The sequence below is a fragment of the Gallus gallus genome, chromosome 2 (assembly GCF_016699485.2).
Source record: "Gallus gallus isolate bGalGal1 chromosome 2, bGalGal1.mat.broiler.GRCg7b, whole genome shotgun sequence".
Lineage (NCBI taxonomy): Eukaryota > Metazoa > Chordata > Aves > Galliformes > Phasianidae > Gallus > Gallus gallus.
In genome coordinates, this window is record NC_052533.1 from 147347513 (window position 1) to 147375367 (window position 27855).

Here is a 27855-nt window from a genome sequence, read left to right on the forward strand (position 1 = left end):
CATCAGCAAAACATGCAACAGAAAGAGAAAATCCCAATGGAGACGGTGCATCAGTGCAGGGAATTCCTTTTCCCGCATGCTCCTTGGCTTGTGCACCAGGATTAAAGCATGCAATTCTGCTGTGATATTCAGCAAAAAAGGCATTGCTGCCATTCCAGGTTAAACACTGTTTTCTGTTCCAAAAGCTCTTTTTGTATTGGGAAACCTGATGAGGAAAAACCCATTATAACCCACTGCTTTCCTCAAGATAGCACGAAACACTCAAAGCCTCGATGAGGGAAGATCATACAGGAAAGGAGGATAGAGTTTAGTTTATTTTGGCTGTTATGCAATGATCAAATACACGCTAGGCTAATATTTTCCTTCATTAAACAGCTGAGTGGCACTGACGTGCATAGGACTCATTGTACACAAGTGCACTCTCATTAAATTCATTAGAGAAACAAAACCAGGAGTAAGGGACCTTTGGGGATGACACACGCATCACTCTGATGGATGCTGCACATTTAAGGGTCTCTGAAAGTGCAATTGGGAATTATTATTTTCCAACCTCTGGGTATTTTCCATGACTTTTTGCTGCTTTTCATTCAGCTCACATATTATGGAAAGCAAAACGCTGATGTTTGTTCACCATACGGCTCACAGAGGTGAAAGCAGGGCAGGATTTGCTCGTGAAAATTATGTTTACAAAGAGATCTTATTTCATTTTTAAATTCTTTTGCCATAAAAAGTTTTTCAAAAAATTATTTTTCTTTCTTTTTTTAATTAATTTTAATTTTTTGCTGTGAAAATAATAGATTTTACCCCCTTTTTTTTTTTTTAATTTCAATTTTAGTTACTTTTTTTTGCTGGTGTAGGACCTGGATGATGCAGCTGTTCCCCCATCCAGATGTGCCCAGGGGCGCCCAGATGTGCCCGGGGGGGGGGCGGGGCGAAGCTCTCCACGAGGCCCCGCCCCTCGCGTGACGTCACAGCGTTCTAATTCCCACCGTTGCTACGGGCGACGGCTCCCCTTTCCCCCCTCCCCTCCGTTCTCCTCGCCTCCATCCATTGGACAGCGGCGCCGCCCATCCGCACCGTTCCCTTTTCCTATTGGCTACTTTCTCCGTTCGCCCCGCCCTCTGCCTTGCTTATGCTCCGCGCCGCCCGGCGTTGCCCTCAGAGCTGGGAAAGGGGGGGGTGAGGGGTAGAACGGGACGGGGGGCCCCTGGGGGGACGCTCCTAGAGGGGGTTTTGGGGCTGCACCCTCCTCCCCCTCCCCCCCCTCGGAAATGATGCCCCCTGCCGAGGACGAGCAGAGTACGGCTGAAGGAGGAGAAGGGGTTGGGGGCTTCGCCCTTTTGCGAGCCCTGAAGAGCGGCAGTGCCCGGAAGGTGAGGCCTGGGGTGGGAGGGGGGTTGGGATGGGATTTAACACCCCTTTCTTAACGTCCCCTCCATAACAGTGTTCTTTGGGGCTTAAGGTTTGGGGGAGGGGGGGTGGCAGCTCGAGCTGAACTTTTGGTGTTGTCTTAAGGTGTTGTTTGAGGGGGGCATATGGGGTTCCCTCTCACCCCTGCTGTCTCTGGGCCTCCTTTGGGGGTGAGGGGGTATACGAAGTCACCCTTAGGCCCAATACCATCTCCTACATGCCTGCCGTGCTCCTTCTACCCCAGTTCTTCCCAATTTCACTTCTTTTCCCCCTTCTTTAGAAGCCCACCCCACTCCTGGAGGTGCTGTCAGCCCTATCCCCCTCTGCCCCTTTATCCCACTGAGATTCCTCCCCTTATTCCAGCAATTACCCTGCTGGTGCCGCTTGATTAATTACTAACAGTTGGTTGAGCTCTGTCCTTGGGTGCCACCAACCCTACGTTGAGTGCCAGTGTGAGCTTGCACCCTCCTGGCGTTGCTCTTTAAAGAGCATAACAGCCATAGAAGCTGCCCCAGAATCAGTATTTCTTAGCGGGATATTTTTCATGCCCCTCTCTTGTTAGCAGCTAGAAAAGCCTTCACTCTTATCCCATCCCTTTTGCAAAGATGGTTTTCCAGAAAACTTAGTTTTTTTTGCAGGGCGTTGCTGCCTTTCTGCAGCCCTTTTAAATAAGGAGAAAAAAAAAGGAGCATGGATTGCAAGTGCAATCTGTGGATCAATCTGACCCTGAATCACTCGAGCCACTGCAGCTCTGAAGGCTGCAACCTTAAACCAGGCTGAGTTCACTCAGGGCTGTTTCTTGATAGCAGGTGCCAATTTGCAAAGGGAGATTAGCAGGGCCCCTTTTTTCCACATTTACCCACGTGAGTTTTCCTTCCTTCAGTTTATTCCGCTTTAAACTGTTGGGAGAGGATAGCATGGCAGAACACTGCCAAGCTTTGAAGGTGTAAAACCTATCAGAGGGCGTGCAGCATCTCTCCTAAAGTGATTTTTTCCTTTCAAAGAAACAATCTAATGGGATTTCCTGTTAGTACTATCCATTTTGAAGTACACTCTCAATGTACCCAACACTTATTTTTTTTTCTTCACTCAGACTATGGTTGTAGCCCCGTGTGTTCATTCTCTCATAGGGGAATCACAAATGCTATGGCATTGGTCATTTATTTATTTATTTATTTTGCATGGGTTAGTTTTGTGGGGCCACGGATTTTGATGCATCCGTTTCCTGCTGGCTCCATGCCCTGGCTCCCATGACACAGAGAGCACTGCAGCAACAGCATCTTCCCCAAAATGCAAGCTCTGAGTTGAGATTAAAATGCCCAATGCCCCATTTTCCTCTCCCTTGCCTTTTTTTTTTTTTTTTTTTTTTTTCCTTCCCCTATGGGCTCTTTGGGAACTTTAAAACCTTAATCCCCAACCCATTTGTTAAAGGGCTGTGTGATGTAACCATATTCTCAATAAAGGTTTTAGAGGTTTTAGCTGGTAATGTCTCCCACAGGAAAAACAGCTTTCAGCCAGAGTGCTCTGTGAGATTAGTTCTGTGATAAGGACTTTTCTATATAAATAGACATTAAAGGAGCAGAAGCTTTCAACGTGACTGACCTGTTGCCTTGCTGTAGCAGCTCACACTCCAATCTGAAATGGGGAAATTGAGGAAATACTGATGATTTCCTAAAAAAGGAGGCTTCCAAAGCCTGCTTCAGTGCCTGGAACAGCTCTCTGGGTTTTGTTTTCCCTTGTCCCATGGCTAAAGCAGGGTCACTTGGCCACTTATCCTGCGCTGACCTAATCTACGACTCATGGGTTGCAGCGGGAAGTAATAATGCTGGGTGACAGCTCTGGCTGCACTGAAATAGCAGGGCTTTTACACCAGAGTCATTCTGGCAACGAAGTAGGTGTGGAGAGTCTGTTTTCCTATTGTTAGGGCAAGCTTTGTGGCTGCTGGACTGCCTGAGCATGTTATAAAACAAAACAAAGAAGTCCCTTTGGGTGACAAAACCTTGTGCATGACTGTTAGGAGGCAGTAATACATCTGAGAGTGGAGGGAAGGAAGTGCCTATCTTATTTATGAGTTGGAGCTGTGGTCATCGTTTGCTGGACAAGATTTGGAGTGGGCTGAGAATGCATCCATGCCCAGTGTAGAAGGTTGGGATTGTCTTTAACTCTTTGGTCTCTATGAACTTTACATGGGGTCACCCACCTCTGCCTGCATTGCTTTTGGATTATACTTCTAGGAACGCTTCCTGGGTGAAAGTGGTTGGGTTTCCTTGTACCTTTGTGCTCTTTTGCATGTTGCTTTGCATGGAAACTGCAAACTGGCAGCGCTGGGCAGGTCAGTGGTTTGCTTGGTGGTGTTGGGTGCTATAGGGGCTCACTACCTGGGACTTCTGAAACAGCTCTGGTGGACAGAGACCATTAGGATTAGCAATAAACAGAGGCCAGCGTCAGAATGACTTTGATATTGCCCACAAATCCTGGTCCTACCAACAGGACTTCTACTTTAGACAAGAGGATAGCTTGCTCATAAAGGCTCTATCCGGAGTGTGCCTCTCTTGGCTATCAGTTGTCAGTCTCATTTGACATCCTTGCTTGCCTTATAACAAGTTTTTCAGAGCAAATTCAGACTCTGCAGTTCTTGGTATATGTAGGAGTGACACCTGGGTTGGCTCTTATGGGAACAGATTGGGTAGAAGGTGATGAGATAAGGGTGGGTTATGGAACCAGATTCCATTTGAGCTCCTGATGTTTTGTATTTATACTTGGAGCAGCCAACCTTGAGTTTTGGTGCAAGGAGGGAATGGAGCAGAACTATGGAGGTCAAGGGATTGAAATCACCATGGAATGTCTTCTCTTAAAATAAAATAAGCTGTGTATTCCCTGGGAAGCAAAGGTTAGTTTCTGTAAGGCCCATGTACAGCAATCTGCAGTAATGAAGATGCTGAAGGGTGGCTGAAACAGCAGGAATATAGTGAGCTGCACATCATAAATCACTTTGTTAAATGCAGCTGGGCTAAGCTTTGTGTATTCTGGTACCCAGCATCTCCTGGGCTGATTTAAAATTAGGAGCTGTGATGGGCCTAATCCTGCTGTTAATCCAAGGTCCTGAGCTATATATCTGTCAACTGCATTGCTCTCCATTGAAAGACTTAATGTTTTGTACCATTGGCAGTGGGAATGTGCTCCGGCCCACGTGTGATGCATGACTTGGGCTGCAAATATGGGGGCAGGTAATTCAATTTGCATGAAGCCAGATGACTTCCCTGACTGAAGGGGATGGGGAGGGGGGAAGAGGAGGGGAGTTATGATGGAAGCCCATGGTTTCTCTGAAAGTAGCAGCTCACCCTCACGTATTGTGCTCCTGGCACCAAGGGTTTCTGTATGTTTACGTACCCAAATCTGTTGATAAGGACTGGCTCATGCCTCACTCCCCTGCTGCTTTCTCCTTGAACCTCCGTGGGCAGGTGTGGTTGGGTTGCTGGTTGTACAGCCCAGGTCAGCACCAACCAATTCACCACTACAGTACTATGAATGTCTATGGGTTAGGCATGAATTAAGCATTTTCAGCTTTTCTTTGTTTATTCTGTGGGCTGTGGTGTACCTCCCATGATCCAGCCAATCTCTCCAGGTAACCAGGAGCAGTTGCTGCAATGCCTCTTGGGGCTATAACAAAACTCACAGCTGTAGACTCCGTTCTCACTTCTCATTTTGATAAGTTCGTGCCTGGCTTGTTACCATGCTCCTATACTGTGAATTGCCCTTCAGACAGGAATGCAACTGCTCCTTCAACAGCAGGATTCGTGAATGATAGAACCCCTTAAGCAACATAAAATCATGGAATATTTTAAGGGTCACTGAGTCCAACTCCTGGCTCCACAGGACTACCCAGAAATATAGTCATATAATATTCCAAGTTGAAAGAGATGCCTGGCTCTGGATTTCCATTTTTCTTGCTTATAACTGTACCAGCCCATCCCAGGATTGCTTTCCTTTCTGACAGGTGCCATGCTGTCCCTTGATGACTTCAGGTACTTAGGTTTTGCTTTCCTCCAGTCAATTCCAAGCTCCCATTCTTCCAGCAGAAATGTAAGAGCAGAAATTAGTCCTTCTGTACAGGTCTTTGTTCTTTGGACTTTCTGGTCTCCACCTCTTCCCACAAGTGATTAGTGTTGTCTTGTATTATTGCCTAGGAGAAAGGCAGTGGCCTTGTTCCTGCACCCAGGTCATAAATAAAGCCCTGGGTGTGCCTTGTCACCCAGGATGTATCTGGGCTTCGTGTCCTGGTGTTTACTGGAGACACAAAGAGCAACATGCACTTGATGATCATCTCTAAGCAAACATTCCCTAAGGACTTGCTTAGGCAAGGCAACCTAACCATGTAATTGCCTTATTTAACACTCCATATGGGTGCTGTTAGAACGGTGACTTCTCCTCATTTATCACTGTCTATATCAACACAAAGATAGGATTTGAGTTGACACAAACCTTGATGTCCCTCCAGGGGGATGTCTTTTAGCTTGGGCTCATCTTTATGTTGAGCACTTTCTGTCGTCTTTGAATGCTGAGGCTTGAAGGTAATGTTATTTGACAGATGTCTTTTGAGCATAAAATGGCCTTGCTACAATAATGCTGTTTCTAATCCTGCTTTGTCAGATTCTATGAACTTCAGAGCTGGACACAACTTTGGTAATTTAATGGTCCACACCTCATTCATTTTCATGGCTTTCCTAACGTGTTGCATGCTGTGGGCATGTAAGGTGTTCCATTCCTGGCTACTATGCAGTTTAGAGCCTTCTGTTAGAAGAACTGTATGCTTGCTTTCACAAAGGAAACCTGAGAAGTCTCCTGTTCAACCTGGCTGCTTCCTAGGTACCCAACTGTACCCTTGTACCAATGTCCTTGGGTGCACTCAAGAGGCTGAAATACCACGTCTTTCTTCTGACCTTTTAAAGGATTGATCTCAAGAGCTTGTACAAAGAAGAATTAAGTGAGGAAAATCCCTTTTTATAACTTAACAGTGGGGTTTGGGTTTCCCTTTGTGTGCTCTCTTATGTAAGGCATGCTTAAATCCACCACAGCTTACTTTACAAACTCTGTGCTGTAGCATTTAGGTCTTGGTTGCAACCTGACGAGCATGGGTAAAATACTAGTTCCTTTGAGAGTAGGCTGTCAGACTTTGGTCCATGCTGGCCAATGACAATTCTTCAAGACCAATGGCAGAGCCATTGGAGGCTGAAAACAAGGCATGGGGAGGTTCCATCAAGTCCCCAGAAGCAAGAAATCTCAAGATCCTGCTTTGCCATCCTTACTAAGCTTTGGTGTTGCATCCTGTGCTCCAATATCTGACTTCCCAGCAGCTTTTTGCTGTTGGTGTAGAAGCTTATATGGGACCTGATAACTATGTTGCTAAATCCGATTGAGGAGACATACGGTGTTTAGGCAGAAAAAGTCTTGCAGCTGCTTAGCTTAGTGTCTCTTTTGGGATGAAGCCTAGGCAAATGTGAATGCCAGGACATCTCAGGTGTTGTCAGAGCATGTTTACATCAGAGCTTGCAAGAGTTCCTGAAAGGCACCTCCTCTGTTCCTGTCTGCAAAGCCAAGGTGATGGATGATTATCAGTGCTGCTGTGTTTGCATGCATGAAGAAGGTCTCATTCATCAGCTTTGATGTGGTAATGTCTTGAATTTTGTGCCTTGGTTATCTCTTCCATCCGTTCCCAACTGCAGTTCCTCTGGCTTCCTGTTCTTGTCATCCAGGTCGTCTTTGTTCTTCTCTCCCCCAGCAAGTCTTAAAAACTAACTCCAACCAAACTTTTTCAGGAGGTGGAGGCATCTAAAAGGTGATCAAAGCTTTTCTTGTGAAGGAGGAGGATGCTCAGCTCTGTTGCTTTGTCACCAGCAGTGGGTTGACCTGAGCATTTCTGGATGCTGCTTGTGTGGGGAGCTGCTACTGGGGCTGTTCACATTTTGAATGGGGTTTCATGGCCTTTTTTTGGGGGGGGGAGAGTGTATGGTGAGAAATCCCTCATCCTTTTCCTTCCTCCAACTTCTGAATTTTTTGCTTCCTAGGAAGTAATGATATGTGCAGGGCGGTTGGGTTTGCCCATGGTGATTCCAGAGGTAGCATTTTCAGAGCACCCTTTTGTGTCTTTGCTCTTGAGTGTCTCTACTTGGGATTTGTACAGCTGTTGGGGTGTTTTCCTTAACATCCTATGTAATTGCTGTTGCAGAATAATCACAGCTCTGTGCTTTCAGCTTGGTTCTTTAGTAATTTTAATGAATTTGTGGATTACTGGAAAGCACTAATCCTGCAGACTTAGAGCCCAGATGGAGTGACTCTGATTCTTCAGTGTCCCGTGTACCAATTAGGAGCTGAAATCATATTACGTTAATGAAAAAGTCAGTGTTAATTCCAGAACTTCTTCAAACTGAGCAGCTGTTATTGGACATCACCTATGAGACGTGAATTCCCAGAAAGCTGTAATCCGTTTGCAAGCTTTTCATTCCCTACTTTCGATTCAAAAGTGGTTTGACACTTTTTTTCCTCCCCTTTTCTCCTCTTCTTTGGCACCCCAGAAAAAGAACAAATAATTTGGAAAGAAGTCTTCCCAGAGCAACACTGGGATCTGGAGGGGTCTCTGGGGATGTAACCAAGCACTGTCCATGCTTTTTGGATTGCAGACTGCTGCAACCCATCCTGAAGGATGGGCTGAGATCTGGGGAAGCCCACCAAGAAGAGCAAAAAGTGTTCTTGGCAGGGTGAAAGCAGGCACTGTTGGAGCTCAGATGAGCCTCTTAAGTGGCAAAATCCACCTTCTTAAGTGGTGCTTTCCCAGAGAGTATTTTTACCCAGGCATCTTTCTTGCACTACAGAAATCACCTCTGCTTGGACAGAGCTTTTGTGGCCGTGGATGCAGAGATGCTCTTTGTGGCCTCTCTTCTGCCTGGAGCATCGTGTAGTAACCTCCTGCTCCTATGAGATGCAGGGATGTTGCCATCTGCTGTTTCCTGAAGCCAGCAATTAAATGTGCTCCCCATCTGCAGGAAGTCTGAGCTGAAGCTCATGTAGGAGGCAGGGATGGAATGAATTTATTGCTTTGTGCAACTTGCATCTCCGTCCTGTGAACTTTTGACTTGCTTCCCCTTGATCCCCTGTAGCCAGCAGGAGATGGTAGCACTTACAGATGTAGCCCTTGAGCTCAGGAACAGATGTGATGCTATGTGAGCTTGTCTGCACCCCCCCCCAGGATGGCTATTTTCACTTATATTGTGTCCAGATGGCAAGACCTTAGTAAGGAGGTGCTTAATTCCTGTATCCCTTCGCTGCAGTACTTAAGAAGCCTTTTCTGAATAGCTTAGAAAACAAATTTACTGTAAGCAACAGGTGTTCAATAGGTGTTATCTAATAACATTTTTCGAGTGGCTCTTTTGCCTCCTGCAATGCTAGTCCATTCCCAGGCTTAGCAGCATGCATCAAATCTGCATCAGGGAAAGTTCAGATCAAGCTAATGTTTTGGAAGCCTTCAGCCCCTGGCATCACTGATGTGATTTTTATCCTCTAATAATGGAATTTTGCCTGTTGGAGAGCATCAGCCCTGAGCAAGCTCAAAGCCTCTGTGCAAGTAGCAGTGATGGGGTGATGCGAGACCATGCGTGAGAGCAGCAGGGGATGGAGCAGGATGAGGCAGGATGGGGACAGCTTTCACAGTGCCATGGTGAGACCCTTTCCCTTTCTCTCAGCAGGGCTGTGACCCCTTTGCCCAGACCCAGCGTAGCAAACTGCAGCACCGGCGGGCACGGATCAACCAGCAGATCAACAAGGAGATGAGGATGCGTGCTGGGGCAGAAAACCTTTTCAGGTGAGTCCTGGCCCCTGAAGCATCCATCTGGTCCAGAGATTTGGCTGGGGGGTGGAAATGCAATTTCATTGTATAGAGAAGGGGGAATAAAACTGTCCAGGAAGCACCTGCAGGCTGCTTGCAGAAAAGGAATGCTTTTGGATTATCAGCTGTGCTTTTTCTTCATGTTTTTCAATCTTTTCTCCTTCCCTAAGAGGCAATTTTATCTCCTGCTTGCACAAGGCTTTTCCTTTAAACCACTATGAGTTTGTCTGCAAGTGTGTATCAGTTACCAACAGCTGCTTTTTGCCCTAGTGATGCTTGCTTAGGGCTCCCGTGGCTGTACCTCGCTTGGGCTTTGCAGCACTCATCCTGGAAATGCCTGCCCTGTGTTCAGTGCAATACTGATGCAATGGGGGTTAATGAAAAGGGGTTGTTTTAATGCCCTGCAAGCCTGTTAGTAAGCAGGCTGGGAATGGATGCAATTATGGGAACAAATGTTGAACTGGGATTGAGTGCAGACATCCTGCATGATACCCCCAGTAAGTGGGTCAAATCCAGCTTTATTTAAAAGAAAAAAAGCTGTCCCAATAATTCCACCCAAGGAAAATCTGTTGGAAAACTCAAGCATTCCTTTGCATCCAGGCATAGCCCAGCAGCTCTCCATCCTGCTGCGAGGGTGCCTTTATGGGATGGTCCAAAAACTGCTGCCTCTGCATGGCATTCGGGTCACAGCTGGTTCAGCACATTATTGCCATTCCTAAAGAGGGGTCGTGATGAAGTCATGATGCAATAGCCTGGTGTTCAAAACAAAACATATCTATTGTCTTTTTAACCTATAGATGACCTTCTTTATAGCTTTAGTGTATGCATCAAGTTCCTGTACTAAATCTGAGCAGGTGTGCAGGCTTGTTAACATATTTTCTTTCATGAAGACTGCTTTTTTTTTTTTCCATGGTTATCTTGTGATTTTTAGTGTTTTTCCTCCCACCCTCTCCAATAAAATAAACATTTTTTTTCCCCTGTTGGATCGGGGTGATGTGATGTCAGTGATAGTGCAGCTGAAAGAAAGGAGCTATTGGTGTTCTACCACAATGAGAAATGGAGTTTGGCAGGTGGCTGAGAACAGCAGGGATCCCCTGGAAGATGGGATCCTGGGGACAGTGAGGTATGGTCCTTCAGGGCCTCATAACTCATCTAATTAAAAAGTCCATGGGATCTCCATGCGCCACCTTTTGTTATTAAGAGAAAAAGAAATTCCCTGGAAATGTGCAGCCTCAGCAGAAAATGTGCCCAGCTGTGGTTTTGGTGCAAAGAGTGTGCATCAGAGCTGTTCTGCCTCCTCCCTCACCAGGGAGTGAGCAAAAATATGATGCAAAAGCCATATTAATTACTTGCCCAGGGAAGGGAGGGATTGTTTTCCTGCAGGGCAGAGACAAAATGCACTGTTGGGGCCCTTTTTTTGGCTGGATCAGCGGTTTAGATGTGCTTTGCAATGATGTTTCCTTCCTCCCACCCTCCCTCCAGTTCTGTTTGCAGCTGATACGTAGCTTTGGGGGGGGGGGGGCTTTTGGCATTTGTAAACATTGAGAGGAGGAAAATGGAGGTTATGCCTTAAATTAAAGGCTGAGAGGGGAAGACCATAATAGGTTTTGAGTAACAACCTTTTTAGACTTGACTTGCACTGACCTAACAAACCTATGCGAAATGCAAAGAAGAAACAGTGCTGTGCCCAGCCCAGAGTGAAGACTGCAGTTCCTCTCCATTCTTGGTTTAAAAAAAAAAGCATCATAAATCTCAATGCAGTTTACCAGCTGTTCAGTTCAGCATGACAGTCCCCTTTCCTGGAGAAGCTGCCGTGAATGGCACATTGACAAAATGTTGGTGGTATTTGCTCAGCATTATGGGTTTGTCAGGTGGTTTTTTTTTCTGGTTAAGTAAATCAGCAGTGGAAACTCTTTCCTTGTTCAAATACTGGGGTGGAGGGAAAATAAAGGTGTTGCCAACAAACCAATTTTGTTTTAATAACTCAGAAATCTTTGTTCAACATTAACTAAGCAAACAGCTGATAATTCCACTTTGTGTGCTCTTATAGGGATCAATGCCTACACCTGAAAATACCAAAGCCTTTTTACCAGCATAGATTTGCTCCTTGTGCTATGGGTAGAAAATTGCTTGTTCCCATAATCACCTCTCTGAGAGGTGCTGTGCTGCAAAAAGCACTTGCAGGGTGCAAAATGGAGTACCCCAGGGTTAAAAATCTTCCATTCTAAACCTGGTAGCAAGCAAAACTGTCCTGAAGGTGCAGAGGAGGAGACTAAAGAGCCACCATCTTGAAAGAAAAGCAGAAAGAAAAGGCAAGGGTCCTGAAGGATGGTGTCAATAATAAACAAAAGCAATGTGCTCTGCAAAAACTGAGGGAAAGTGTTGCCCTGGCTAAGCAGAGCTCGTGCACGTGTCATTTTTACTGCATCCCAGTGGGGGTTGGTGTGATGTAGGGAGAGCAGCCAGAGTCCCTTTGAGCCAACAATTGCTCGCCATTGGCATTGCTTGGCCGCTGGGTTATCTCTCCCTGCTTTAGTTTGGAGCAGATAAGGAGGGTATAATCAGCCTGGGAGTTTGCTTTGCTGAGAGCAGGCAGCTTGCTGCAGCTGAAATCAATCCTCTGTGTTTACATCTCTTGACATGCATGAGGGGGAAGGGAGGGGAGAGTGCTGCTAATGGGTGAGCATGGCAAACCTGGCTCTTGCAGAATGGTTATTTGCACACACAAAGAAGTTTTTCCACTTTAAGTGGAGGTCGAAGTATGAAGCACGTTTTATTATTTGGTGTGGGCAAACACCTTAAGTGCTCATAACCAAATCCAAAGATATGCTGGAGGTGGGAGCATGGATGGAGCTCATGAGGAATAGTGCTTGAGAGTACAAGTCATATGGCTTGCTCTGGGGGGAGAAATAGAGTAGGCATCCCCAACAAAATGCGAAGAACTAAAATTTTTCTCTGCTTTATGAAGAACTGGATGGAAATAGGAAGGTTTAGATGTATGTACGTGGCAGGGAAGATGTAATGGTATCACACCAACAGATTTCTTAGTCGCTGTTCTTTGACTCAGCCAGGCTTTATAGGGAGATTTGATCCATGCAGTGCTGTCTTGCAGAGCCACCAGTAACCACAAGGTCAAGGAGACGGTCGCATTGGAGCTGAGTTATGTGAACTCCAACCTGCAGCTGCTGAAGGAGGAGCTGGAGGAGCTGAACAGCTGCATGGATGTCTACCAGAATGACAGGTAGGGATTTTGCTTGCGGGGTGGCTGGAGAATAGAAGATTGGGGCATGGGACAGATTGGCCAGAATGAGTTTTTCGAGCAGAGAGCATCCATCTGTGCTTCATCTACAAAACTACAAGGAGACCAAACTCAACATTTTTCTTAGCAGGTCCTCTAGGAGGTGTTTCTGTGTGAGTGGTTGTGTCCTTTAGATTCTGATATCCCAGAGCAGGAAGAGTAGAGCAGAAACAACCATCAGTCTTCCTTTACCTCGTCTCCTTGTCCTGAGCATCCTTACAGAGCGTGATGATTTCCAGTGGGATATTTAACAGAAGTAATTAAAATTGTACCCAATCTCTTGTTCTAGCTGATCTTGGGGTAGTTTCTTTTCCCATCAAGGGAATTAGTTTTTTTCCCCTCTTTCTGAGGTTAGACCTTTTGCTAATTGAGAAGTTCTGTTGCTTTGAAATGCTTACCCAGTCACCTCATGCTTGACTCATTGGAACCATTTCAAGGAGGTGAGAAAAGCAGAAATCACAAAGGCAGAAGAGGCCAGGGATGCTGCAGCAGAGTGGAGCTACAGATCTTCCTCCCCTGTCCAAAACAGCTGGATGGTGTCCATACATCCGTGTGCTTTGCTCACTGTCTGGTCCTCCTATGGGAGGATTGTTCTGCTTCTGGGGGCAGAAGGAGCTGCAGACAGTATCACTGACTCCAACCTGTTTGCTGCACTGCTGCTAAATGCAGAGCAAGGACAGTTTGGATGTGTGAATGATGCATTAGGGTTGCAGAGAGAAGAGGCTTAAGGAGATCCCACCTGTGGCCATCAATAACCTTCATGACTCTGGATGTTTTCCCTCTTCCCCAACAGCAGGATGGTGATGGGAGATTGCAGTTTGGACTTCCAGGATTGTAGGCATCCTCCCTGAGCTCTGCCTAAGTGTTTGTTTGTTGCTTCCTTTTTGAACCAAAACAGCAACAGCAACCCCTAAACCCTGCCCAAGCCAAACAAGAGCCCCTTTGTTTGCTCTGGGCATTGGATTCAAATAGAAATCTTGTTAGAGAATGAGTAATAATGGCTGTTCTGCTCTAATTATAGCTCTTGAAGCTGTTTATTCAGTCAGTATGAGTAGACCAATGTGTGGGTGCAACCTCTGCTCCCCAGTTTAACCCTCCTTGGCCTGTGATGTGCTAATCCATGGATGTGCTAATGTGCAGTTTCTGAAGATAATGAGACATGGCTGTTGTGCAAATCTGGTCTGTTGAGGGCCTGATCCTGCCTGACCTGCCTCCCTGCTTGCATTCTGGGGAGCCTAGTGTAAGTTGGGAACCCACCAAGGGTTCTCACCTCATATTTGTGTACAAGAGGTAAAGCATGGGACTAATTTGAAAGTTTTTGCAGAGCAATAAGATGATAATATTACGCATGCTCAAGGCCCTTGGAGACCATGACTTCTTGGCAGCAAAAAAATCAAAATAGCAACAAAATCCCACAAAAGATGATCCTTCCTGGAAGTCCTATGATTCCTTCCTCAGTTCTGTGCAAATGCTCTGCTTTACTGTTGGAAAACAAACCACTCCCAGCTGGGTGTTACCAATGTCATCCTAATCTTCAGCATTTTACGGTATCGACCTGGCTGTGCGATAAGTGCTATTAATAGCCAACTGCTTTTAATAGAGGCAGCAAATTTCAATATCAGGTGGAGCTGCACTCCTGAGCTGGTCCTTATCAGCAAGTCCTTATCAGCGACAAAGCCCAGATTAGCACGTAGGAGCTCGTGAATCCATGACCTGTGCACACATCACTCCCGTTTCTCAAGGGCTGTTAATTAAAGCAGCTTCATCATTAAGCCTGATGTGGTTGCTGTTGTATCTATCAAAGATAAAAGCAGAAATTTAAGTAATATGACAGATTTGAGGTTATCAGCATGTTTTCTACGCATATCTCAGTGCCAAGTGTGTCCCTCTGCTGGGCAAAACTGGGTTCTCTTCTAGTTTTACTCTTCAAAAAAACATCCATCAGAGAGTTTGTTGTCTTCTTCCAGTGAGTCCATCAGTGTCCCCATGATTCCTTTGGGCCTGAAGGAGACGAAGGAGCTGGATTTGCTGGTGCCACTAAAGGTGAGTGAAGAGGGTTTGTAACTGAGATGCAATGAAGATGGATGGAGGAGTGCAGACTTGCACTTCGGGGATGTTTGTTCATTTGGTCATGGTTGGGAGCCGTAGAGAAGATGCCACATCAGTTCAGTTTTGGAACAATTATAACGAATATATTTAGGTGGAGAAAATGGGGGGAAAAAGGAGATGGGGTTCAGGAGCAACGGAAAAAGGAATGTGTTTTCTGTTGTAGTGGAGAGGAAGAGCTGTGTGGGGAGACTACTTTCCAGACTGTAAGTTTTCTTACAGGGAGAGCTGACAAGTATGGTTATTCAGATTTTTCTTTTCTTTCCCCATTCAGGATTTCATCAGTGAGCACTATGGAGAGGAGGGTGTCATGTTTGAAAAAGAAATCAAAGAGTTCATGGAGCTGCGGCAGGTTGGTGTCCCTTGAGATGCAAAGCCTTACTTTCACCTGTCAAAAATTACCCATTGAAGGAGCTGTATTTTGCTCTGGGTGCCTTACTGCTCACTGCAAACTGCACCCTTGTCCTCATGTCTTGGGGTGCTGCATCCCTGGCTTCAGTTCAGAGATTACAAAAATATTACAGATATTTTGGTAATTGTTTTCTGTCTCCATAATGGAGTCCTTTAATGACCTGATAACCTGGAATGAACAGCAATAAAAATACCATGCCATCCATTATTGTTGTTTTATGAATAGTTCACCCCTGGCAAGGCTAAATGACTGCTCTCTCTCCAGCTAACACGCAACGTAGTGCTTGGAGAAGAGGAAGTGTAGAGCAATCCGGTGAAGGTGAACATTATTCTCTCCTACAAAGCAGCTCTCATAAGTAACCTCAGTTTTGCCTTGCCATGAAGCTTTGATCTTAAGAGCGGAAAGAAAAGGCTTTCTCAGGCTTTATGAAGGTCCTGATCCTGTTCTTTGGGCTGTGGGAGTGGTGCCCTGGAAAGCCACAAGCTGGGAAAGGACTCGTGACTGAAACTAGGAGAGCTCTGGCACTCCTCCCTGTCTCGAGTTAAAAGCCCAAGGATTTATCTCTTTTGAGGAAAGTCTTGTTTCTTCCCTAGCATTAATTCCATCAGACTTTGCATGAGTTTCTCTCTTAAAAAAAAAAAAAGTTAAATCCCAGCTTGGTTTAGATGAGTGTTGCCAACAGCATGGCTGGCTCATCCCTTGCTCCCAGGCTGCTGCCTCTGATCTGGGTACCCCAACTTAATGTCTCCCCAGCCAAACCATCAGTTGCATGAGGGTTTGCCTCCTTTCAACCTTCTGAAAAGCAGAGAAGCCACAGAAATAAATCTTCTTTTTCAGCATTAATATAACCCTGCCCCTTGCCTGCATGTGTTAGGGTGGTCCAGAGGAGCTCAGCTCCATGCCATTCCCTTCATCCCCTGCAATCCTGCCCACAAAGCCTTTTGGATGGGATTTCTCCCACCTGGGCTGTAGCCCATAGGGTTGACCAGCATGTGCAGCTCCATAAATCTCATCTTTCCCTCCCATTCTCCTCTCTTCCTCCCAACATGTCTCTTCCCTCTCTCCCATCCCTGCAGGCAATGCGTACCCCCAGCCGGAATGAGGCTGGACTGGAGCTCCTCATGGAGTATTATAACCAACTCTACTTCCTCGACAGCCGCTTCTTCCCTCCTAGCAAAAGCCTGGGTGTCTTCTTCCACTGGTTGGTGCAGCTTTTCCCATCCCATCCATGCATCATTACTAATGGGGAGCGGGGAGGGAAGCAGGGCCGGGATTCCTCCACTGTGCTGGGTTTTCCTTGAGGTTCATCCTTCCTCTGAGCTCCATCACAGAGCAGCCAATGCAAAGAGCTGGGTTTCATTCTTGCTTTTGGTTTGATGATGTGGCCTTCGATGGATCTATAGAAGGATATAGGGGAAAGTGAGGCTCTGAGGATGTGTGGTGGTGGGAAGAGAGTCTGTACAAAATGCAAAAAGTTCCGAAGGCCCATTCTTGGTCATCTTGGACTAGCTGAACCTTAAAGGTTCCTACCAACTCAAAATTCTATGATTAGGTGGGAGCAATGGCTGATGGCCTTCATACTCTCATCCATTCTGGCTCTTCCCTTTTCCAGGTACGACTCACTGACAGGGGTTCCATCCCACCAGCGGGCACTGGCATTTGAGAAAGGCAGTGTCCTCTTCAACATCGGAGCTTTGCACACCCAGATCGGGGCACGGCAGGACCGTGCCTCCCTACCAGGGCTCAACCAGGCTATTGATGCCTTTCAGAAGGCAGCTGGTATGTGGATTTTCCTTCTCTGTCTCCTTCCCCACCTCTGGGTAGTGGTCAGAGCAGGGCTAATATTTCCTTATGGTGGGGATGATGTGAAGGAGGGGAATCAGTTGTGCAAAGAGAGTTAGAGGAGTCTCCAAGGGATTGCTGTCACCCAAAGATCTAAGAAAAAACCTGCAGGGACAAGAATGGGTTAGGAAGCAAGGTAGCACCCCTAGATCTTTTTTGCTGCAGTAGCGTTGCCTGTTATGGTAAGATACTTGATATGCACAGCCCATCTAGGTGAGCATCCTGGGCTGTTCTTGATGGCTGCTCTTCTCCTGCATCGCTCACAAAATCCCAAAATGGTTGAGGTTGGAGGGGACCTCTTGGTCCATCCTCTCTAAGTCAAGCAAGACCACCTAGAGCAGATTGCCCAGGACCATGTCCATATAGCTTTTGAGCATCTCCAAGGAGGAATCTCCACAACCTCTCTTGGATCCTGTGCTCAGGCATGGAAAAACCTTTGTGCTCCAAACCCTCCTCACCTGTAAGCCTAGCAGCTCCCAACATCTTCTCCCTTGTACAGGTGCCTTTAACTACTTGAAGGAAAACTTCTCCAATGCTCCCAGTCTGGATATGAGCACTGCTTCCCTCAACATGCTGGTGAGGCTGATGGTCGCCCAAGTCCAGGAGTGCGTTTTTGAGAAGGTGACCTTGCTGCATACCCAGAAGGACTTCTTCTCGTGGCTGCAGCTCGCTCAGGAGGCAGCCAGGGTAAGAACAACCCAGAAAGATCCCCAGGGTCCCTAAGAGGAATGACAACATGCTGTCACTACCACCCAATGAACATGCTAGATTCCAGCCCACACATCACCTATTTGTGCATTGACACCCACAGGTGGAAGATGTCTACTCGCTGGTGCACCAGACAATGACCCAGGCTCATGTGAAGGATTATGTTCCCTTCTCATGGACCACCATGGTCCATGTCAAGTCAGAGCATTTCAAAGCCTTGTCCCACTACTTCGCTGCCATTGCTCTTTGTGACTGCCCAGGTGAGTGCTGTGGCTCAGAGACAACTGCTCAGCTGAGTACTCTGTTCGTGTCTTGATGATCTTAGAGGTCTTTTCCAACCTAAGTCATTCTCTGATTCTGTGTAGCAGCCTGGTGTTGCAGAGGCATTGTGAGAAAGAATTGAAAGGAATCTTGTATAGGATCCCATGCCTAGATTTTTTGGGATGCTCTGAGCTGCTGATCATGCTGATGGATTCAGTAATCCGTACACAGTGCAGACGTCCCCCATATTTCTGTTCATGACTTGCATGGTGCTTGCAAAGTCCTTCCAAGATGGCCAGCAAAAAAAGGTCTGTACAGTTGTCACCTGCTGTCCCCCTTGGATCTGGGTGTGTGTTCCCAGCCAAGCAGCCTCCAGACCCACTTAACTATATGTTGGACCAGCAAAGGGCTTCATAAAGAAAACCAACAGTAAACTCTCTCACAAACCAAGAAATCCCTGGGCTACTTGAATTTACTTGCCAGCCTTATGGATGGCTGCCTTGGGTGTCTGTGTGCGGCGTGGCTGTACCAGAGCTGTGTGACGTGGCTACAGGGAGCCAGCTGGAGTGTGGAAGCAGGATGTGACCCATAATTTCCATCTGTGCTGTCACCATGGCCCTGTACAATCGATTTTGCGTCAGGCTGAGGGTTTGGAGGCGGGCAGCTGATGCACGCAGGAACCTGTGGTGTTGAGCTGCTATGTGCTGAGGACTGAGTTGGAAGGCTCCTGGAGGTCTTCTTCTAGGGTAGGTTCATCTTTTTGTCCAAAAGCAGCATTCACAGCACTGCCATGAGCCTGGGGGTATTGCAGGGCTTGAGATCACCGAGCTGCTGGGCTTGTGCATTGCAGAAACAGAATTGAGCAAGGACAGCTGCTGGGGTTGAGATGGAAGAGGGTGGGATGCCATGGGGATGAAGACAAATGACAGAAGGATGTGACTAAACAAGGTTTGCATGAGGTTACAAGGGATGGGGCCAAATTATTCCGTGAAATTCTGAAGCTTTTTGCTTGTCCAAATAACATGAGATGCTGGAGGGAGCACAGATCTGCAGGAGATCCCTGAGTCAGGGGGTTTGTTTTACACCAGCACCCTGCAGAGGACTCATGTTCCCACTCTCTCTGCATCTCCAAGTACAAACTCTGGTCAAGAATAACGAATCCTTTGCTCCTCCAGATGGCTGGCAATAAGCTCCTTATGCTGCTGTAGGTACTGGAATAGGACAGGCCAGCCCTGGAGATGCTCAGTACCAACGCCAGGGATGCTGACAGGGCTTTGACATCTCCTGCAGTTTGGACTAGTAAGTCCATGGGGCTCTCCTGCTTGTGCTCATGAGAGGAGGCTTCTGTATAAGCCCAGGAGACAGGAAGCAGCTCTGGATGAGAATAATGGTGTAGAAATCAAGCCTGCTGTGGTGCTTGGAACAATGTCCTGACTTTTCTCTGCACCCCTTTTGTTTCTGTTAGTGGCATCTGATGCTGAGCTGCCAGAGCATGAGAAGGCTTTTCTCCAGTTCCACATTACCATGCCCGAGGGACCATCACTTCGTGTCCTACTGCAGGATCCTGAGGAGAGAAGGAAGCTGGGTGAGCACATCCATAGGGGCAAACTGCCAGGTTTGGGGAATGAAACCCTGAATCCTCGTGGGAATGGTATTCATGGAATCATAGAATGACTTGGGTTGGAAGGGACCTCAAAGATGGTCTACTATCAATTTCCCTGAGAGTCTAGTGATGAAATTCTGCAGGACCTCTCTATGCAAAAACACCTTTTGTTGAAAAGAACCTCTTCTGGGAAGGCAGGGAAGCATTATGGTGTTCCCTATTACGGTGCTGAGGACAACTCATGGTACTTGTATTGACACATTTTGCCAAGTTTAACAGTAAAACCCCAGGCACTTGAGACAGGTAACATCATGCAACACAGCACAGAGAAATCCATGGGGACCTGGAGCTTTTGCAAAGGAGCTTGGCTCAAGCTTGCAGCTTGATTTGACAAGGAGAAGCAGTGAAGGCTGGGGGTGGCTTTTTTTTTTTGCTGCATCAAAAGGCTTGGGAGACGAGAGCTTCCTCCCACGCAGATTTTCAGCTTCAGGGAAGAGACACAGCGTTGCTTATTCAGCTGAAGTCATGTTTTAGCAAAGAGGCAGGAGTGAGAGCAAGCTCAGTGCCCTGCTTCTGGGGTGTCATCTTCTGCTTGCCTCCTCCACAAGCTGCCTCTTGGTCTTCTTTTTTCCAAACAGTCTCCATTCAGTGTTGGCTTGTGAAAAATTCATGTGCAGACACCAACTACAGCTCTAATTTTGGTCTGTAGGAAGGGAAGAAACTTGCAGCATTATAACCATCTCCCTGGAATGATATTTTTTTTCTCCTTCTGTTGTCTTATGGTCTTAGAACATTGTGTTTTATTCCATCAGTTTCAATAAACCGGAGCCAAAAGCTTGCACAACTTCCATTCCTGACCTGTATCTTCCATGCTCTTATCTATTTGTTCATCAGTGTAAATGCAGGAGTTAGTGATAAGTCATTAAAACCTACTTACTGTAACACTTTCTTGCTCAGGAGTGAGGCTGGTTGTGGGTGCTAGCATAGAATATGATAGATGCATTCGATAAGATTATTTTGGAGAGTCCATTTGTCTCTGTTTTTCATCCAGCCTCAAAATCCTTCCTTGACTGACATCTTGCACAGAGCAGACGTCTTCAGTCTGTGGTCCCTCTCACTCAGAGCAAACTCCATCATCTCCCTGGCTTATGTTGCCACCGTGTGTCCTAAAGCTGGAAATGCTGCAGGCACACGTATATCTATGATACATTCCTCTATATATAACTATGTCTTCTTCTTTAGCTTACATTGGATATGTGTACTGTTGTCGCAGTTTCTTGCAGAGGGGTTGTTTGCAGAGTATTCATAGGGCATTTATCTGAAGGTCACTGGGATTTCTTTGGCTGCTCTCTTCACAATTTGTTTTCACCAAGTTGAAAATACTTTCATGGTCAATTGAGAAGCAGAAAGTGAGAAAGGGCACCAGGAGGCATCTTCGGGGCATGGTGAAGGCTGTGCTTAGCCTAGAAAAGAGGCATCTGCAATAGATCTCCCCAAAGCTAAAGTGCTATCACCAGGAGGACAGGGCTCAATTGTCCTCTGTACCCACCAGGGACACAAGGCAATGGAGAGAAGTTAATATGCAGAGATTTAGGTTAAGCGATAGGAGGAACTTTGGGGGCGGCAGTGCCAGCCTCCCTCTCCGGGTGACGGCAGCATCATATCACCAGTAATTTTTTTGGGAACATCTGCCAGCCCATCTCCGGATTCACTCAGAGGAATGAAGTAGGTCACCCTTCAAGGTCCCTTCCCAGCCCTCCATTGGGGGCTTGAGCTGACGGCTGGGACCTACTCCATTTAGAGCCCGTTGGCAGGCTGCGAACGTGACGGGGCCGTCCCTGAGTCACGTCGGGTGACACAGCCGCGGAGGCTGCTTTAATCCGTGGGCAGCCGAGCGAGCGACAGAGCCTGGGCTCGGAACAGTGCTGAGCTCTTGGGCTGCCATCTCTCCGCTTTCTACAGGCAAAGCTCACCTAAAGAAAGCCATCATGAAGCACGAGGAAGCCATGAGGATCCACGGCTTGTGCAAGATCCTACGGAAGATGGACATCCTCCAGGAGGTCCTCTCCTTTGCCCACAAGCGCTCGCTGAGCAAATACTCAGAAATCGACCACGAGGAGGATTTTTTTGAAACTGGAGATGCTCCGGATATTCACCGTAAGTGGTTTTTAGTGTGCTGTGGGTTTGTATGGGTCGCACCTTTGCTGTGTGGGGAGCAGGATTCAGAGGCGGCAGCTGCCGCTTTGGCTCCTTCCTGACGTGGTGAATGTGCTTTTCTCCCCCTTCCATTAGCCAAAACGCACCAGAAGCCGGAGATCAAATCACCCAGCTTCTCTCAGGTGAAGGTGACAGATCTCTTCCACAGGCTGGTACGTATAGCTCTGAGATGGGGTGGCCCCATGGGAATGGATGTCACCTCCTCCCCTGCATGCTATGTTTTCCTGCTTTCCTTCTTCCTGGTGCAGCTGCTTTCTGAGAAGGACGAGCCAATTCCTTGTAGAAAGGACCTGGGCAGGAGAAAGGATGGGAGGGCATGGGTCCATCCCCACAAGACCTAAATGGGTTGAGCCAGATTCAAAAATCCACCCTGAATTTTATTGCAAAGCTCCTCTGGTGCATGGGGAAGCAGGCATGGGTGTTTTGGGTGGGTTTTAGGCTATTTAGGAGAGCAGAGCAAGTTGAGGGTAGTGTTATCCCTAGGGGTAACACTGCTCTATCTTAGATATGTGATGTTGACCAGCTAGGGACCAGTAGGAAAATCCCACCAGGTCCTTTATCTCTGCTATCCGTGGGCTAATGGGGTCCTGGGGAGAAGGGCTGAGTTTTGGGGCTGCCTTGGAGGCTACAGTGACTGCACTGTCACTACCCCCAGGCATCTGAAGCCCACATAGCACCTTGAGAGGATGAGTTGATTGGGATATAACCAGCACTTTTGCTTTCGGGCAACCTGAGTGGAAGGCAGGCAGGTATATCCTGCTTCTGGGAGAGCAGGAAAGATTTTTGGAGTGATCTGACCATGAAAGTGTGACCCATCCTGATGTCTTGTGCCCTACTGTTGACCGTCCCAGTTTGGCTCTCTTTCTCAGAGCAAGGCTGAGGTGAAAACATCTTCCCTCTCATCCCTCCCTTTAGTCCCAGAAGTAGGGAGTTAAGGAGCCAGCTCTGCACCGGAGCTTTCTGTTTCATTTCTTCAAGGATTGCAGTGTCTGAAATGGTGCCAACTCCCTGACCTTGGTGAGACCTTCTCTTACCTTGCAGGGAGGATGTCATAGAACCATGACCTAAGCTGCTTCTAAGAGGATAGGAAAGGAGGACTGAGGTCCTTTCCAACCTGCACAAGTCTGGACTGCTGCTCACAAAGCCATCTTATAAGTGCTTTTAGCTTCTCTGGCTTTATTGTACATAAATGTCCTGGGGTTTTGGACTTGCAGGCATGGTAAAACACTGGGCAGGCTCATAACTGTGTTATCAAAGAAGTGCAAAGGACAGGCTTTCTTGTTCTGCCTCTTTTCCATCAAAGGTTGTATGTTCCCATTGAGTTGCTCTTGCACTGAAAGGTGCTTTCCTCGTTTCTGCTTTACCCCAGGGGCCCCTCTCAGTTTTCTCGGCCAAAAACAAGTGGTACCCCATGCGGAGAGTCCATCTGATGAGAGGAGAGAATGGCTTTGGGTTCACGCTACGAGGAGATTCCCCTGTCCTCATCGCTGGTGTCATCCCGGGAGGCTGTGCTGCCGTGAGTACTCTGAGCCCTGCTGTCCTCACAAGGTACTTGAGGTGGGGGAATCCCCCACTGAGGGATGTGACATGGGATGGAACACAATGTCAAACACAAATTAGTGCTGTGCAAACTCACCACATGAGCTTTGCAGTGGATCAGGAATAGTTTTGTTTTCCAGCAGAACCTTTCTTGGAGCATCCTGGTGGGATGCTTGAGTGGACCTCCCATCCCTCAGCACTGTGCTGCATCCTCTGTGCCACACAGATCCTAGAATCTCCTTAATAACAGGCTCCTTAGCAGCAGGATTGCATCCTTTTGGGGGAGATGGAAAGCTTTCTAAAGCAGATCTGAACTGCAACGTGTACCCTACGCTACCAGCGCTTGTTGCACTGAACTGGGGTGGGATTGCACTCCAGATAGGCACAGAAATGTAGGTGTTCCCATGTGGATAAGTTACTAAACCTCCATTGCATCTAGGCTAGCATGTCCTTGCTCTGGGTCACTCCTGACTGTAATGTCCCCACAGCTGCAGTCGGGCACATGTTTTGCTTTAAGTATTTCAAGTGCTTTGTTGATTCCTGACACATGGAATGAGTGCATAAGACCTTGCTAAGCTTGCTCTGTTTTCCCAAGGGTCGAAGCTTGCAGGCACTACTTTTTTATTTTGTCTACAATATATAGCATTTAACCTAAGTTGAAGCTGGATATGCTCTTATCACAGAGCTTGGGAGTTCAGTGCATGCTGGATACTGATTGTGGCCATCACCATGTTTGTGAGCTGCAAAGCAGCTGTAAAACCATTAGTATGATGGCTTTGACTATTTCATGCTGTAGGCCATACCCAGCCCTCCCCACACCTTGTCCCTGCAAGATTGGGACCTGCTGGATGGGAAGGAAAGCAATCAGACCTCATGCTGCATCATCTTTGAACAAAAATGGGTGATTCTTCTCTTTTCGCCCTGCAGGAAGCTGGATTGAAGGAGGGCGACTACATCATCTTGGTGAACGGCAAGGATTGCAGGTGGTCCAAGCATGCCGAGGTGGTGCAGCTGCTGAAGAGCACTGGGGAGGAGGGCGTGGAGATCGGAGTGATAACCCTGCAGGGCTCGGAGGGGCCAAAAGCTGTAAGTCACATTCTGAGCCTCAGATGGGAAGCTGAAGCTCTGGGGGGTGAAGTGGGCTGTGATCTGCTTAAGGCTCAGCTCTGTCTCCGTTGTACAGCAGGTTAGTTTGCAACCAGCTTGGCAAATATAAAGCAGGGAGCAGCTTGCAAAGATGGAAAACTTTTCCATTTTGCTCTTAGCCTCAAGAAAAGCAAGCTGCTCTGCAGCACACAGAGGTTTCCCAGTGCCCTGGGGCAGGGCTGAGACCAAGCATTGTGTTTGCAACCCCAGCTCGGTGCTGCCCTGCCTTTACTCATCTCTGCTCCCCAAACAGGCAGAGAAGAAAGCAGCAGCAATGTCCTCTGGCAGTGGGCTGCTGAAAAGCAACAAGGAGAACAGCCGGAAGAGCCTGATGAACAGCAAAAGCGCCAGCACACTGCTCATCTGGAACAAGAAGAGCAAGCGGAGCAAGAACAGCACTTACAGCATCCCCTTCACTGCCGTGGGAGACAACGAGGCCATGTACTGAGGCTAGGTTGTGTCCCGTGAGCTCTGGGGCTGGTTGCCTATTGATCCTCATGAGCTCTGATTGCTTCTATGGGCTGCGCTGGTGTCGTGGCCACATGGAGCATCCCTGGTCCAGAGGATGCTGGGACCCCTCTCCTTGGGGATGCACCACTGGTCAAATCCTCTCCAAAGAGGTGAGGGATACACAACCACTGTTGCTGCTGATTGCCGGACTCCTCCTACGTTAAACTCTATGGGGAAACACTGATTTATTATTGTTTTTGCTCTTAAGGGGTCAGGGGAAACTGTGCTTCAGGGTAAAGCAGAGACTGGTTTGTGTCGTCTGCTCAGCACAAGGAGCAGCCAAACCAAACCCAGCCACTAAAGCAAAAGCTGTAACCTTTTCTAGCATTTCTCAGTCTTTCTCTATACGGTAGAAGGCAGCACTGTCGCCGTGCCACTCACTGCCAGTGGAGCCAAGTTGTTCAGAAGCATCCAGAAGATGGAGAGAGGGTTTCAGTTTTGCGAGCTCCATGTTAACAAAACCCTTCAGGGCAAATGGAGATGATGTTTGACTCCTCTATTTTTGGGAGAGGGTTTTGCTCAGGCACCAATGGTGTGCAGTGTGTATGTTTTGGGGTCCAGCTCAGACCTGCCTCTTGTTAGGCAGCACTGAGCTGCACATATGTGTCAGGCTGGACAGGGCTCTGAGCAACCTGATCAAGCTGTAGATAGCCCTGTTCTTTGCAGGGGAGCTGGACTAGATGACATTTAAATATCCCTTCCAACTCAAACAATTCCATGATTCTGTCCCTGCTGTGATACAGCTTAGGGGTTTCCCAGCAAGCTAGGATGGCATTAACCATGTCCTTCTCATCAGCTGGCAATATATCAGGTCTTCCATCAGGTAACCAGCAGAGGGGCGGAGTTTGGGCTACACATTCCCTTGAGTTTTGCAAATAGTCACATCTAGGCCAGCTCAGATAGAAATAAAAGCAAGAGTTAGTGCTGTGCTGAATTGGGGCACTTGTGCAGGTTTTTTTTTCTAATGGGAACTCAGGCTTGCCCAGCAAGCACAGCCTGGCTGCACAACCTGCTTCTGGAGAAGAAAAGGGAAAGACTTAACATGCATTTGTTGTCTCGTTTTTTTAATCAGTAGAGGTGGATTGCCCTAAATATGTGAGTAGATTAATAGCTAAGAGCCTTGTTTCTTACTTGGTATGAGATTAAAATTCCAGGAAGATAGCTCCTCCAGATTATTAAACTACTAAATTTGTGCTAGTATTGGATCTTGCACACGTTGCTAATACCCTAACACTGTGCTGTCAGCATTCGTACCAGAGCTGGCCTGATGGATACATGCATCTTGGTAATTGTACTGGAAATGCAGGGAGACTCAGAATACGCATAGATATATTGGCAAAATTTTCTCAATCTCATTTCTGCCTCATGCATTAGTTTTCTGAAAGCTAAAGAGCTGTCTGGTCCTGAGTGCTTGGATGATCTTGGTAGGTATAAAATACCCTTCAGAGATGCAATTGTATTTTTGTACTTTTTAAGTTGTGATAAATTTGTAGCGGGAGATTCATGAAACCAATAGCGGGCTGGCAGAGAGACGTTGCCACGATAGCATCCCCCAGGATTTGACCTCCATTTGCCCTCTGTGGCCCCGTGCCCACATGCCAAGCTTTCAGCTCTAATTTTATTTAAGGAGAACTGGAGGGAGCGCTTCCAGCTCTGCCTTCCTTCCTGAGAATCCTCTCTGTTTGTGCGATGCGAGACCTAGACATCGTCAGACAGGATTATGGGTCTGGCTGCCACCACGAGGCCATCTGCTGCAGTCAGATTTTCTGCATAATCTTACCAGCTGCTCGGCGCGGGAGTGGTGAGATATGCAGAAAATGGCTGCCTTGCCCTTAACGCATCCTGAACACCTAAATGTCTTGGAGCTAGAGATGTATTTATTTAAAAGAAGCGTGGGCATCATGGTTCCTCCCGCATCACCCAACCCTTCTGTTGGCGTTGCTGGAGGGGTTGCATTTTGTGCAAGTCGGATATTTTTCTTAACGCCAGTGGGTTTTTTTTTTGTTGTTGTTGTTGTTTTTTTTAATTTGTACATGGACTCTCACCTTTTATGGATTAAAAAGCACTGGTTTGAAAACACTTTGTAACGAGTATTTTTGCCAATTATAACTGGATTGGGTACACTAGTTGTGACCAATTGGGTTGGTGAATGGATCAGTTTTATGTAAATCTGGAGCTGGGAGAGGTGGTTTGGCTCTAGTATGACCTGATCCAAGGCAAAGCAATCTTAAACATCCAGATCAATCCAACAGCCCGTGCTGAGCCATCGTCTCCATCTCCAGAATGCGATAGTGGAAACCGGTGGCTTTGTCACACGAGTTATTTCATGGAAGTAAAGCAAGAGGTGGGGAATGGAGCTCAGAATGGATCCCTTGGAGACTTTACTCCTGAATAAAAAAAGGAAACCATTCAAACAAGTCATCTTTGCTTCAAAGTCTGTGTTCCTGTTGCTGGAAGGGCCTTCATTGAGGATGAGGGCATCACTCCCGGCTGCAGGAGGAAATCACTGTAGAGTGGCCAGCTCTGTGGCTGGAGGGGAGATGGCTTCCAGAACCCATGATCCCATCCCAGAGCTGAGTCACTTGTGGAATATACACCACTCTGCTCCCTAGAGTAGGTGAAAGGACAGAATAAGAACTCCTTTCCTGAGGCAGTGAGGAGTTCAAACCCCTTCAGATAGGAATGGACCAAGGTCAGTGCTTTCATCACCAAGGAGTAGGTGGTGGGAACCCTGCTCTGTTTGGACTCAGCTTCTCTTCCCATCTGCCAAGCCAGGTTTAAAATAACATCTTGCATCTTTTTTACTTCATTTTGCAATATAGACACTTAGGACTTGTTTTTTCCTTTGATCAGGTTTCTGTGCCCAGCACCAACCTTGAAGCCCTGCCAGGTTTTAACCATGGAGGGTCTGTCAGGTTTTTAAA

At 47.2% G+C, this 27855-nt stretch overlaps 1 protein-coding gene across 2 annotated transcripts; it reads left to right on the forward strand.

Annotated features, from left to right (window-relative positions):
* The first annotated feature begins 1116 nt into the window (after positions 1–1116).
* Positions 1117–27008, forward strand: RHPN1 (rhophilin Rho GTPase binding protein 1). Of its 2 annotated transcripts, none has more exons than XM_004940080.5 (15): positions 1117–1373; positions 9147–9265; positions 12402–12530; positions 14555–14630; positions 14968–15045; positions 16182–16306; positions 16718–16884; positions 17447–17634; positions 17759–17915; positions 19382–19501; positions 21482–21676; positions 21812–21888; positions 23106–23252; positions 24203–24361; positions 24675–27008. In XM_004940080.5, the coding sequence occupies exons 1-15, from the start codon at positions 1272–1274 to the stop codon at positions 24867–24869; spliced, it is 2034 nt and encodes a 677-aa protein (XP_004940137.2). In that variant the 5' UTR covers positions 1117–1271; the 3' UTR covers positions 24870–27008. The 2 variants fall into 2 exon arrangements, with proteins under 2 accessions (XP_004940137.2, XP_418410.4); XM_418410.7 differs by having other exon boundaries at positions 9150–9265.
* The last annotated feature ends 847 nt before the right edge of the window (positions 27009–27855 follow it).

Excerpts from the sequence above, each read along its gene's own strand:
- RHPN1 (XM_004940080.5), top strand. The coding sequence starts at position 1,272 with ATGATGCCCCCTGCCGAGGACGAGCAGAGTACGGCTGAAGGAGGAGAA. Across the intron at positions 17,635-17,758 it reads TCGCTCAGGAGGCAGCCAGG|GTGGAAGATGTCTACTCGCT; the intron begins GTAAGAACAACC and ends TGACACCCACAG. Across the intron at positions 21,677-21,811 it reads AGATGCTCCGGATATTCACC|CCAAAACGCACCAGAAGCCG; the intron begins GTAAGTGGTTTT and ends CCCTTCCATTAG.